This window comes from Falco biarmicus, chromosome 7 (genome assembly GCF_023638135.1).
Source record: "Falco biarmicus isolate bFalBia1 chromosome 7, bFalBia1.pri, whole genome shotgun sequence".
Taxonomy (NCBI): Eukaryota; Metazoa; Chordata; class Aves; order Falconiformes; family Falconidae; genus Falco; species Falco biarmicus.
The window spans coordinates 49,877,412-49,889,566 of NC_079294.1; the positions used below are offsets into that span (position 1 = coordinate 49,877,412).

Genomic DNA, 12,155 nt, shown 5'->3' on the forward strand with positions numbered 1-12,155 from the left:
GAAGGGCAGAGCGAAACCAGCTCCACCCTCTGTCTCGAATGCAGCACCAGCAAATTTTTCCTTCTCAGTCACCCTTGAAGCTGGAGCAGCTCTGCTCTGCAGCATCCTCCATACTACGCTTTCTGAGCACCCCCATGTGGCACAGCTCACTCTCCTTTCAAAGACTCACAAATGGTGTAGGCAGCCTACGGAGGCTTTGAAACCTTGATGCTCCCAGGGGTTTTCAACATCCCAGAAGCACAGCATAAATAAACCACGCTGTGAAATCAGGCCTCAGTGCTGGGCTGTGAAGAACGGGTGGGAATGAGCAGAAAGAGATGTTACGCTGTTCGTCCAGACGGACCTACGCAACTAAGTGGGCTTACAAGGTAGAGTTACAGAAGGGCATGAAAGGGTAACGACAGATCGCCTGATGTCCTGGTTTTTGGCAAGCCAGAGTCCATTTTAAGAAAGCACCAGAGATACCAGCATAGACGTGATGGGAGAGGAGAGAGCATAGTCTGTTAAAAGCATTTCCACTTCATAATTTTCTCTAGCTCTGAGTTTGCAGGCTGGCAGGTCATTTATATATGCAGAAGCCAGGGCTGTGGTGTGATTTGGAGCTTTTTCTTTTTCTTCTTTTTTTGCATCTTTAGGCTTGATGGTTTGGTTATGGTTTTTTTCAGTACTTTGCCTTTATAGACTGGTTTAACTGAGTAATTCAGAGAGTCCCTTTACACCCTTACACAGGAAGGCAAACAGGCTCTTCTAACCGGAAAACCACAACTCTTTTTAAATTTCCTTTCTTTTCTACCTTTGCTTGGTGAATAGACGGTGAAATTACCCCACCTTCCTTTCTGGAGGGTTTCTGTTTTAACGTCAATGTGGTCTACAATGTTCTGTTCTTATTGTAATTTTTAAAAATATTCTTTCTGAAACTGAGAGAAGCCTCTGCCAGATGAACTCTACAGACCATTTTCCAGCAGCCGTGTTTACCCCCTGCCTCCAGTAACCTAGATCCTGATAACACAGTAAGGAAACCAACCAAATACCTATCTCCTCTGAGGCCATGGTTAACATTTGTCTTTCCTCCTGCCACACAGGGAAGATCCAGTGTGGGTTTCACTAACATTTTTCTGTGGAGCCCAGTGGCAGTAGCAAAGCATGGGGAAACAAGTTCAGAAGCATCTGGTTTCAAATAATTTGCACCTGGGATTCTGTCTGCATTGCAAAAAAGAAAAGAAGGGGGACATGTTGCGCTCTTTTAACAGGGAGGTAACTAATTCACCACCAAGTCCTAGGCCAGGCCAGAGTATTTCACAAGAGAATCATGTCTAACATTGCTTAGTGGGGATGTGGTGAAAGCATCAAAGAATTAATTTTGCCAGGATGTTTTCTTCTGGTTCTCAGAGGAGCTATAAACAGAAAGGCAATGCCACTCCATGCAACTGGAAAGATTTCTGTACGGTCCCAGCTGTGGTGTGATGTCAAAGCCACCTGTAGTGGAGAAAAGGCATGAGCAGCACCCTTTCTCTGACCAGTGGAGTCTACTTTTCTGTCTCTATAAATTCACAATATCAAGGCATTAGCTAGCATGAATAGTCGTATCAGCTGTTAAGGGAGGCCACGCCATGCAGCAGGCCAGACTTAGTGTCAGGTTGGCTGTAGCATATCTTTCATGAAAGAGCAAGAAATCCTCTAGTGCTGTGGTGTGTCTGCATACGTGTTTTGCTTCTGGTGCTTGGATATTTTCAGATATGTGCCAGAAGAGGAAACAGCCCCAAACTGAATGGAAAGGGGCCTGTATCGTCACTTTCAGGGCCGGTTAGTGGGAGCGTGGACACATCATCCCTGACTTTGCTGGGGTAGAGGAGCAAGCAGGATGGTATCTCCATGTACCTTCTCTTCTATGTAAAGCTGTGCCCATAGACTCAAAATTAGACCCCTTGTGACTCCAGAATGACCTATGCCATTCATATCAAAGCATAAAACAATCAAAACAACTTTTGTGCCTTTAACATAAAACTGTTTCCTCATGTCTCTTGGAAAGAGAGCAGCACTGCTCAAAAATGTCTATCCTCATCACCAGAGGACTTATCTAGGTTGGATTTAACAAGAACTGAGCAGAGGCTTAGGTCTTTCAGAGTATGTGCTTGAGCCCATTTTCAGAGAGTCCTGAAAGTTCAAAGTACAAGCATATAAATTGTGCAGGTTCAGAACATTTGAGTGGAGAATAACTAGTCATGGAAAGATGTGACCTTCCAAAATGACTTCTAGATTCAGTTCAAAAATGCCTGCTTTGTGTGAATAATACAGAGGATTCTGTATATTAAGTGACACACACTCTATATTTATACACAGGAAGCAGCAATTGGCATTTCGTTACAGATTCCCCCATCTCACACTCATTGAAATACTCTATTTCAGGCGCTGCAGAAAAGGGCAGAGCAGACATGGGCTTGAAGGAACTACCCTTTCCCAAGGTCTGAATGAGATGGTAGTGGAAAAGAGGGAAGGAAAAAATCAGGAATTCATATACATGAGAAGAGACAAACAGAGAAAATGACAAAAATAGCTGTTGTCAGACTAGGCAGAATTTAACCAGCTACTGCATGTTTACATCAGTTATTTTACGAAAGAATGGAGTTTCCAGAGGCTCTATTTTAGCTGAAGCCAAGGATGTATCTGAAAACTGAGCTTCATACCATATTTTGTTTTCATATTGTTCTGCTAAAGAGCTGCCCAAAGCTACTGCCTGGAAATTCTGTCACCTTGCAGCCTGAAAGGTGTTTCCTCTGAAAGGCACAAGCTCTGCTGAGAATCATCTATAGTGTGTTGAGACATCATTACTGCATGTGCTACCATCAAATACTTGCAAACTTGATCTCAGTTTGTAACTCAGCTGAAAATCCCCAGTTTCTGCATATCCTGTCCCCTGTGTGCAACACAGAATATGGTGAGCGCAAAACTATACCGCAGTTTAAACTTAATAACATGTAGTTCCCTCTCCCCAGCTGGATGTCGGTGTAACCTGGCATTTGCCAAGAATACACGGCTGTAGCTTTGTAATCAACTTTTTAAAATTTTATTTTATGAGTAGAGACTATGAAATTGTGATTATTTTTTTTTTTATTTAAAAAAGTGGGATAACAGGGCTTTGAAAATAGTATAAGGTAGGAATGAAGACATCTTTAAAGATTTTAAACACTTTAGCCCTGACATGTTCTCCTTCTAATGCTTTCACTAAGACTTCCCAGCTACCCATGTTCCCAGGCATACACATTCTCAGGACTGTGCTGACACATCCAGGTGATTAGCTTGGAGGAAGCAGCCGACCTTTTCCATAGCCTTGGCGTTATTACGGACCTGAGTTGTTTGTAAGAACCAGAATAGGCAGTGGGAGTGCAGCTCACCAGTGCAGAGGTGTTGAGGAACCCCGCTGGAAAGAAGCTAATCTGCCTTTGTCATGCATGTCTGATCTCACATGGCAAGTGTGGTGAGGTGAGCTGAAAATCAACAAAGAAAATGGCACTTCTGCACTTAACAGGAAAGTACATTGCTTTACCTTAAGACTCGGTAGATGTGAAAATGTTGCAGGGTTTCAAATAAGAAAAAGACACAAGAAAACTCTATTGGAGGCTATTACATACAAAGCTGCTGCTGGTGTGGCAGCCCCTGAACTACCATTTGCTAAGGCTAGAAGATTATTTAGGAGAAATGTCCTCTCATGCTTCCCCTATTCTTCTGTTCTTCCCTTGGGATCTAGTGTTGGGGACACAATATTGGGCTGAAGGGGTTTTGGTCTGAGCCTGTGTGAACCTTCTTGCAGTCTTACACTTAGATTCAAGTATGTGCATCCTTCTGTACATTAGAATGAACTTGCCAAGGCCTATAGCAACTGCTGAGTTAGATCTGTGTCATGGGTTGGAAAGAGGGTATCTTCCTTCCCTATAGGAAGTACTTTCTCCCAGCTGCAGTGCTCGAGGCAAGGGCAAGCAGCCGGAACGCCTGAATTTGCTTGAATCAGGCTGAACATTGAACGACTGTGTCCTTTGGCGGTTAAGTAGCGCTTACAGGGAACTTTTATTTCTTGAGCTGGAAGTTGGAGTGTTTGTTTGCTATGCCCATGGTAACCAGCACCAGCTTCTTTTAGAAACCCTGTCTTTGGTTTTTTTTAAATAAAAAATAAAACAAAAAGTGATTGCAGCACATCTCCTCATTGCGGCATGTCTACCTCTCTCATTTTAGTTTTCTTAGGAATTTTTCTGTAGCTGCAGGCTTGCTATGGCCATTTCCAATATTGGTTTGAAAAAGAACAGCGAGGACCTCACTGAAGTCAGCTGCACCTCCCCTGGCAGTTACAAAAACTCATCCCCTGCTAGCTCTCAGGTCAAAGCGGTTTCCCACATTTCTGGTGCTAAGGAATCTGCAGAGGTGGAGGCACAACGCTGTCCTCTTGTCCTAGGTCATGATGTTGTATTACTGCTGATACTCAGTAGTGAAGTGTCTTGACTGAGCGGGAGCAGTGCGGGGCCTGAGGGGTCACTTCTCCTCTGGCCCTGACAGCGCTGAGGGAACAGGCACCGGACAGCACGTGGGATGGAAACCTGGTGGCTGCTGTCACCTAGATGTTTCTCAAAGCAATGGAGGGTAGTCCCAGGGCTGGTGTTACATTTCAGCGAGCCTTCCCTACTATCTTTCTGTTGAGTCAGCAGCATATTTCTTCATCTGTCTTTCAGTGAATAAAAATGGGCAGTTGAATCTAATTATACATTTAGCTGAGTTCAGCAATTTGCTCCAGCTGAAGCAAAAGTTTGGGGGAGAAGGGAAGAGTCTGAAAAGATGTTGAAATTGTTCTTTTCTTTGATTCAAAACTAAAAGCTTTTAAAGTAGGGGGGAGGCTTGGGAGAGAGCTGTTTTCTACAGCAATGGCAGCTGCCTGGTGCAGTGTGCCATAGACTTCCCTGGGCCTCTCCCCATTGCTTGTATTTACTGATGCTTATTCTCTTCACCTTCTTGTTTTGTGCTGGCCCTGACTGTGCTGAAGTAACAACCCAGGCAGCACCTCCCCACTGCTGCCTAATTCCTCCCTTGAGCAGACCCCTCTCCTCCCCAAGCGCAGGAAGCAACAGCAAGGTGGGGGGTTCTCTGCGTTTTTTGACTCCTTTCAGATCAGGGGGTCCGGGCAGCTGCCAGGGACTGCATTTCTGAGGTTGGAAAGAGCTGTTCACACTGCTCCTGGGTGGATACTGGCACACGAGGCCCTGCCGGGCTGTCCATTGCATGTGGTGGTGCTGCCATTGCCGGTTCAGTAGATCTGGCACTGGCTGAGCTGTGGGTTTGCCACGGACACTTTGCCAACAGGCCTTTGCATGGGGGGGACCGCTGCTCACGCTGCCTTAGTGCCGCTTCTCTGCTGCTCTGCTTTCCGTAGCGGCCACAGAGCACCGCTTTGTCCTGCGGGAGTGATGGGAAGTTTTTGCAGCCAAATAATTAGTTTCAGAAGTTGTGCTAAACGGAATTGATTGGTCATGCAGTTGTTTCTCTTAAGGTCTTCTGGGTATTTTCTGGTACTGGAAGTTTTTGGGTGGTTGTTGCAGACTGATTTCCTATGTTCTTTTTATCGACTTTTTGAAAGGGTATTGGGTACCTTCCCGATATGGAGAACTACTGGGGTGTGAAATAATTTCCCAGGAGAAGTGACAGAAGCCTTAGTCTCTCAGATGTTTAAAAGATGACTGAATTTAAGACTAAAGGATAATAATTGTGCATTAGTGGGAAAATGAGTGATGTAAAATTAGTAATTCCGGCTCCTCTGCAATACCTAGCATGGCACAGGAAGTTCTGTAAAATCTTCTGCAAAAAACCCTGGAAGATACTTTTTTTCTTGGTGATTGTCAAATGCAAATTTTAGGTACAAATACCTGCACAACACCTTCATTAGACTTTGAGAAATACTGCTACCCAAAGCTGCATTTAAAGATGCAAACAGCCCTGTTCAGCCTGTCAAGTAGCTGTAATACTATTAGGACTCGCTGTGCTATGGCAATAATATGGAATCCTGTAAAGAGGAAGCACAGGAATAATGCACAGGGACAGCTGTAGCATAGTCCTTTCAAGCTTTTCTTATTATAGGTAGTATATAGGTTCCCTCCCTCTGGCCTCACTGAAGGACTGACCTTGGGAGTAGTAGGCGCTGTCAGCAATCAACATCATATAAACAAAGAGAAACTTCACACCATGTCAAAATTTTTAGGGCATTAAAACCAAATATTTAATTTTCATGAGTTGTTCCTGCCCTGAATAGACTGTAGTTTTCCCTGATTTTGAAGTGTTTACTCTAGACCAATGCCCATCATTGCCCATCTGTGTAACTCAAACAGCCAGAGGATGCAGAATGACAGAAAGCAAAGTGTCTTCTCTCTGCTTCAGAACAGATACAGTGAGACATTTGCTCTGATGAAAATATCAGTGCAAAGCTGGTCACCACCCAGGCCAGGCATGGGTTTATGGAAAAATAGTAAATGTTGTCGGTATATTCAGCCTTCTCTCTATGCCAAGCTATAAAATTGTTGGATCAAAGTGGAGCTGGACCCGAGTCCAAACTTCCCCCAACTTGAGGGGAACTTGGATCCATATCCCAACTCTGGGACTTGGCTCTGCCCCTAAATCAAGCTCTTATAATCTCTTAGGAAAGGTCAGACCCATGAGTTATCCACTAAGTCACAGAAGGGCAACCAAAGCTGTCTGTTTCTGAACATGTTTGCTCTGCCTACCCTCCATGGCCAGTAAAGAAATTTGGGTGGAGCCTTTTGTTAATCCTGGAATGCTGATCTTCACCTTTGTTTAGGGAAGAAGCCATCCATCCTTAATTCACTATTTTAATTTAAAATATTTTTTCTTCTTCTTCCTTTTCTCTGATTAGATTTGTGATTTGAGACACTAGAAAGGTAGAAGCCGTCTCCAGCAGTCTTTGCTAGGAACCTTGCTATACCTTACCGCACTGCTCAGGAGCAAGGGAGAGATGGAGCACCAGGGCAGGAGAGGCTTGCACATTCTCCAGAGTGAGCCTCAGTGCTCTCTGCGCTACCAGGCACTTGGACTGATGCAAGTTTCCCTGTCAGCCTGGATGCGCCACCACCAAATTGATAGCAAGTGCTATGGGTAATTGCTTGGCACTTGCATGCCATGGTGGTGCAAGGGTTTGAGGTCAAGTTTTCCAATAAAATATGAACAGGAAACCAAGAGTGATAAAGCTATGTAATAAGGAGACTGCAATTAAGAAATGAGATATGGGATGGATGAGGGTAGCAAGCCCCAGGGATCAATACAGCTGTTTTGTGTTTAGATTGAGGTCTTCTCTTTCAGACTTGTCTTCTGTGACCACAAATCTTCATCCTCTACCGCCTTATTACTGTATTATTACTGGTTACAATAATGACAAAATATCTAATTATTGCTGCTACCATCAATAATAGCAGCAGTTTATCAGCAGTGTTTATGAAGTTAAATTCAGTGCCAACATATATCTTCCCCTCCCAACACAATTTATATGTGATCTAAGATAGTAGTAGAGGAGACAGAGAAAAATATGTCATTTTAGTGTATTTCAGTAGTTCCATTGATTTGTTTCAGATTAAGTCCCTTCAAAGAGGTTTGAGTTTGTATTCCTAAGCAAAGACTTTTTCCTGCTGCAGAAGCTAATTTTTGGTGTCTTTGCACTTTGCATTTGTTCTGACACAGTCTCTCAGTGTCTACCAGCTTCCCAGAATTGCCAAGCCACCATCCTAAACATTCCACAACCTTCTCCTTTCCCCTTTTTTCACATCAGTTTGCTTTTGGAAGCAAATATTAAACATTGTTAGGAATCCTGACATTAAAACTTGTCTCAGTAAAGACCTACCAGCAATTCTCAAACAGAGATTTTGTGAATCCTGCTTTGAAGGCCTCTGGTGTTTCCCCATTTTTCCTCTGCACTGTGAAGTGCTGTGTGACACACTGCAGCGAGCAGCTTATGACCCCATTCATAGGCAAAACACACAAGTCTGATACTGTTTCCGAAATACTTTTTTTTGTACTACTAATAAAAGAATTCCTTACTTGATTTCTGTTTGTCCTCCTGCTTTTCGGGCTATTTGAATCAGCTCTCTCCCATATCTCTCTTCCGCTTGTGCTCTGTTAAAAGAAAAACTTACTCAATTTCTCTTAGTGGTACCAGGATCACGTTTACATAAATACTGTAATTGCATACAAGGTACAAAACATGAGAAATAAAATTTCGTTAATTTCTCTGTCTCCTCAATCCTAGTGCTATTAGTTACCTCTCAAATAATTTGGGTGAGCTGTTTATAGAAGAAATAAGGGAAAATGAAGCCCATCTCCATGGCTTTGATTACTGTGGATTAGTACATACATTTTGTATGTATGTAGTATTTACATATGTACATACTATATGATTACATACATATATATGATTACTACATACAATTCTGTCCCCCAAAAGTTGGATTCAATTAGAAGAGGTGTACAGAAGTGTACAGAAGATGCTCAGAGTAGAGGTCCTTTTTTGCAAAAGAAACCTGAAAGATGGTGGGTGACCTGACTCCTCAAAATGAAGAGAGGTTGTGAATAAATAGGAGCCAGGAGCAGCAGGAAAAGTCTGCTAGGAACACGAGGTGCTGCTTGAACAGTGGCAGGGAGGCAGAGGGGGCAGGAGCCTTGCTAGCTGTGAGGCTGTGACTGTTTTACAGGTTGGGCAGTGTGATGTGATGTCTCACCTAATGGGGAACTGTAACTACTGACTCGGGAACATAGTTCTGTTTCTATAGTTAATAAAGAAATACAATCATTTCTTCACTGTTTTCCCCACCCCCAGCTCTGGAAGAAATGTCTGTTCTCTGTTTAAAAAGAAAAAATAAAAGTATTTGTACTAAAGATCTTATTTCCTTTCTCCTGGGTGCGAGATGGGGGCAGAACTGAGGTTTCAGTCTTTGAGTAGCTGTTAAAAACGATGGAATGGTCAATAATAAATAATGAACAGATAGCCTGGTGCTAGGGTTGGATGGGGGGGAGCGGTTTGTTTAGGGTAATTCCAGTTCCCAAAAGGGGTTTAAAAGCATTTCAAACAGTTTTCAGCCTGAAACTTGGCAATTAGAGAAATGTATTCTGTTCAAAAATGGAATTTTGACGTGGGTGTGAGGCCATGCAACCCCGATGGTTTGTTCTTCCATCTACCTTCCCACTCAGTCAGGCTGTGCTTGATTATTGCTGTTTGCTGAGTTCCAGTGGTTTGAGGGCTTCTCTGTGGGTTTTGCACAGCAGCTGTTGGGGTGGGTCTCTGGGAAGGTCATTGACGGCCCTTTCGACTGTTCCTCGGTGTCCGATGGCTATGAGCACCTTGCGTTGTAACCAGCTGTACCAGTGGCTCTGGTGCAACCATCTTCTGTGACCTGAGGCTGGCTGGTCCTGGTGCAACCATCTTCTGTGTCCTGAGGCAGACTGGTCCTGGTGCAACCATCTTCTGTGATCTGAGGCAGGCTGGTCCTGGGGACTTTCCCCTAGTCCGAGGAGATGGGCCAGGCTGGCGGAACCACAGTGCTTGGTCATACAGCAGCCTACAGTCGCTGCAGCCCAGGGTGGAGGCTGTTCTTGGTCTCTGTCCATGGCTCCCATGTGTCTAACACCAGATGTATAGTTAGTTAATTGGTGTCATCCTGCTCTAGAAATTGCTAGCGAGGTGTTCCTACATCACTGCTTTGGGTTTCCTCCCGGAAGAACAGGGTGCAAAATATGGTGATAGGCCACACGGAGGTACCGCTTTATTTCCATGTTACTTGTATGAAATTTCATCGAAATGGAAATATACTCCAGAGACACATAATATTGCAGTAGCAGAATACATTGATTTTCTTCTGATTTTAATAATAATAAACACTTCTGTGTCAGAGACTTTGCTTAGTGCCAGTGGGTGTACAGCAATGAGAAGAGCTCCGGTGCTACAGTCCCACTTTGCTTGCTCAGTACAGTGTATCACAGGGAAAAAGCACGGCCGGCTCTTACGCCAGTCCCAGCTCCTGCAGACCCTTTCTGAAACCTCAGGCATGGGCCTGGCCTAGCCCAGGGTCAGAGGAGTGTGGCAGGAGGCTCACACCATCTTTTCACGTCTTGGTGCTGCCTTTCCTGCTTTCCAGTACTCTTGCACTCCTCTTCTACGTTTCCCTGCAGCTGTTGGGAGCTGGAACATATTTTGTGTTTTAAATATGGGGCTTTGTCCTGGAATACAACAGCTTTTTCCCTTCCCAGTCTCTTAGGCCCTCCTCTGGACCAGGCAGGGGTGTTTGTGAGCAAAAGTAATTGACCTGGGTGGAAAACTGATAAAGTGTTAGTGTAGTGAGGGCAGTTGGTTTCAGGACTTAGGGCAGCTGCTGCAAGAGTCCCTTTTGAAATTCTGGCATGAAGCCCATGGTATGGGCTGCCTCTAGGAACAGGGATTCATCCCATGCTTTGATCTCCTCCTAGGTCATTCCCATGAATGACATGAGGACAAGCTGAACAAACATCTTCCAGAAATAAACTTTTCTGCAACTCAATGCTTACTATCTTTTCTCCTTATCCTCCTCCCCCAACGTGCATGTACACACACATATGCACACTCACTAGAACGTTCTGGGGGTGTGCAAAAGTTCATGGAAACATTTGTACTTGTGGCTTTCAGATCTGCGCAAGGACTGTATGTGTATTTTTTATTCTTTGTGGGAAGTCCTTCCTCCCTCCAGCACAAACCAGGAAGAACCTTATCCTGTAACTTGCAGAAACCTGTGTAATGTTGTGAAGGAAACACAGGCATACATAGCATCAGGTGCATGCTGCGGTGCAGAGCCTTCCTGAAGCCTGCAATGTAATTCTGATCTCTGTAAGTTATGAGTCACAAAGGAGCTGTTTTAAACAGTGAAGCTAAACTACCATCAGACAGATGTGACTTCAGGACTGAGAGAGATATGGCAGTAAAAGAGCTTCCACTGGTGGTTAAAAAAAAGCAATTCAGAGAGCTTCAGAATTTGATGGGAGACTCGTCACACTCTGAAATAGTCAGGGTTCAGTTTGACAGCTCGCATTGCCTTGAAGACCCCGTGCCTGAAAAGTAGCCTTCAGACACCAACCTAAAACCCGAAAGCTAGCTGGGGACAGCATGGCAAGAAAAAACAGGCTGTGCCTGAGGAAAGCAGAACAATACTTGTAAAGAGACAGTTCTGAGGTGAACTGCTGTAGGATTACCTGCTCAATGTACACTCTGGATTGCATGGTCTTTTCTACAGGTCACGCATGAGCGTGTATGTGTCTCATGCTACATGTTGAAACCCAGCTACTTCAGAAGCAAATTTCAGGTATATTTTTCTAAGACTGAAGTACAAAAATGAATGTCAAAGGAGTCAGAGGAGCTGTGTAGTATGTATTTTCTCACTCACAAATGTGTCAGCTGTCCATAGCTGTTGTTGAGCAGCACCCAAGAAGCCCGTAAAGGTCAGACATGAACTACATTTTTATTCAAAGTCTGGTAAGGTTGGCGAGTGATGTTGGCTGTCTTGGGTGTCTGGGAGAGGCTTTTGGTAGCATCTTATGTAGCTTTGTCTGTATTTGAAAAATCACCCATTTTTTGGTAGTTGCAGGAAACTGAAACAGTGCCTGTAGCAACAGCATGTTCAAAGAGAAAGTCATTTGCTCCTCATAAAAGGGGAAACTCAGTAATGCTACTTGTGGAGGTATGTGCTACTCTGTGATCCTGGGCCACTAATGACCTGGGTGTTAATGGAGCTCTGGATTTCTGTCTTTCAATCTTCTCTTTCTCTTTCTCTTTCTCTTTTTCTCTTTTCTCTTTTTTCTCTTTTCTCTTTTTTCTCTTTTCTCTTTTCTCTTTTCCCTTTTCTCTTTCTCTTTCTCTTTCTCTTTCTCTTTCTCTTTTCTCTTTTTTCTCTTTCTCTTTTCTCTTTCTCTTTCTCTTTTCTCTTCTCTTCTCTTCTCTTCTCTTCTCTTCTCTTCTTTCTCAAATCTTCTCAAATCTTCTTAAATCTTTGAAATTTCTATTTGTTATCTGCCTTCACAAATCACATCAAAAGGCTAGGATTCAAATCACCCAGGCTTTTCTACACAAACTAGTATCACTACCAAATTCAGAAACA

At 43.8% G+C, this 12,155-nt stretch overlaps 1 protein-coding gene across 3 annotated transcripts in view; it reads right to left on the bottom strand.

Moving 5' to 3' along the window:
- The window catches only part of PSTPIP1 (proline-serine-threonine phosphatase interacting protein 1), a 54,743-nt gene that overhangs the window by 20,966 nt on the left and 21,622 nt on the right, over positions 1 to 12,155 (bottom strand). For all 3 annotated transcript variants that reach the window (XM_056347584.1, XM_056347585.1, XM_056347586.1), the window contains one exon: positions 8,080 to 8,154. In XM_056347584.1, coding sequence (XP_056203559.1) covers positions 8,080 to 8,154 — 75 coding nt within the window. The remainder of the gene's footprint in view (positions 1 to 8,079; positions 8,155 to 12,155) is intronic.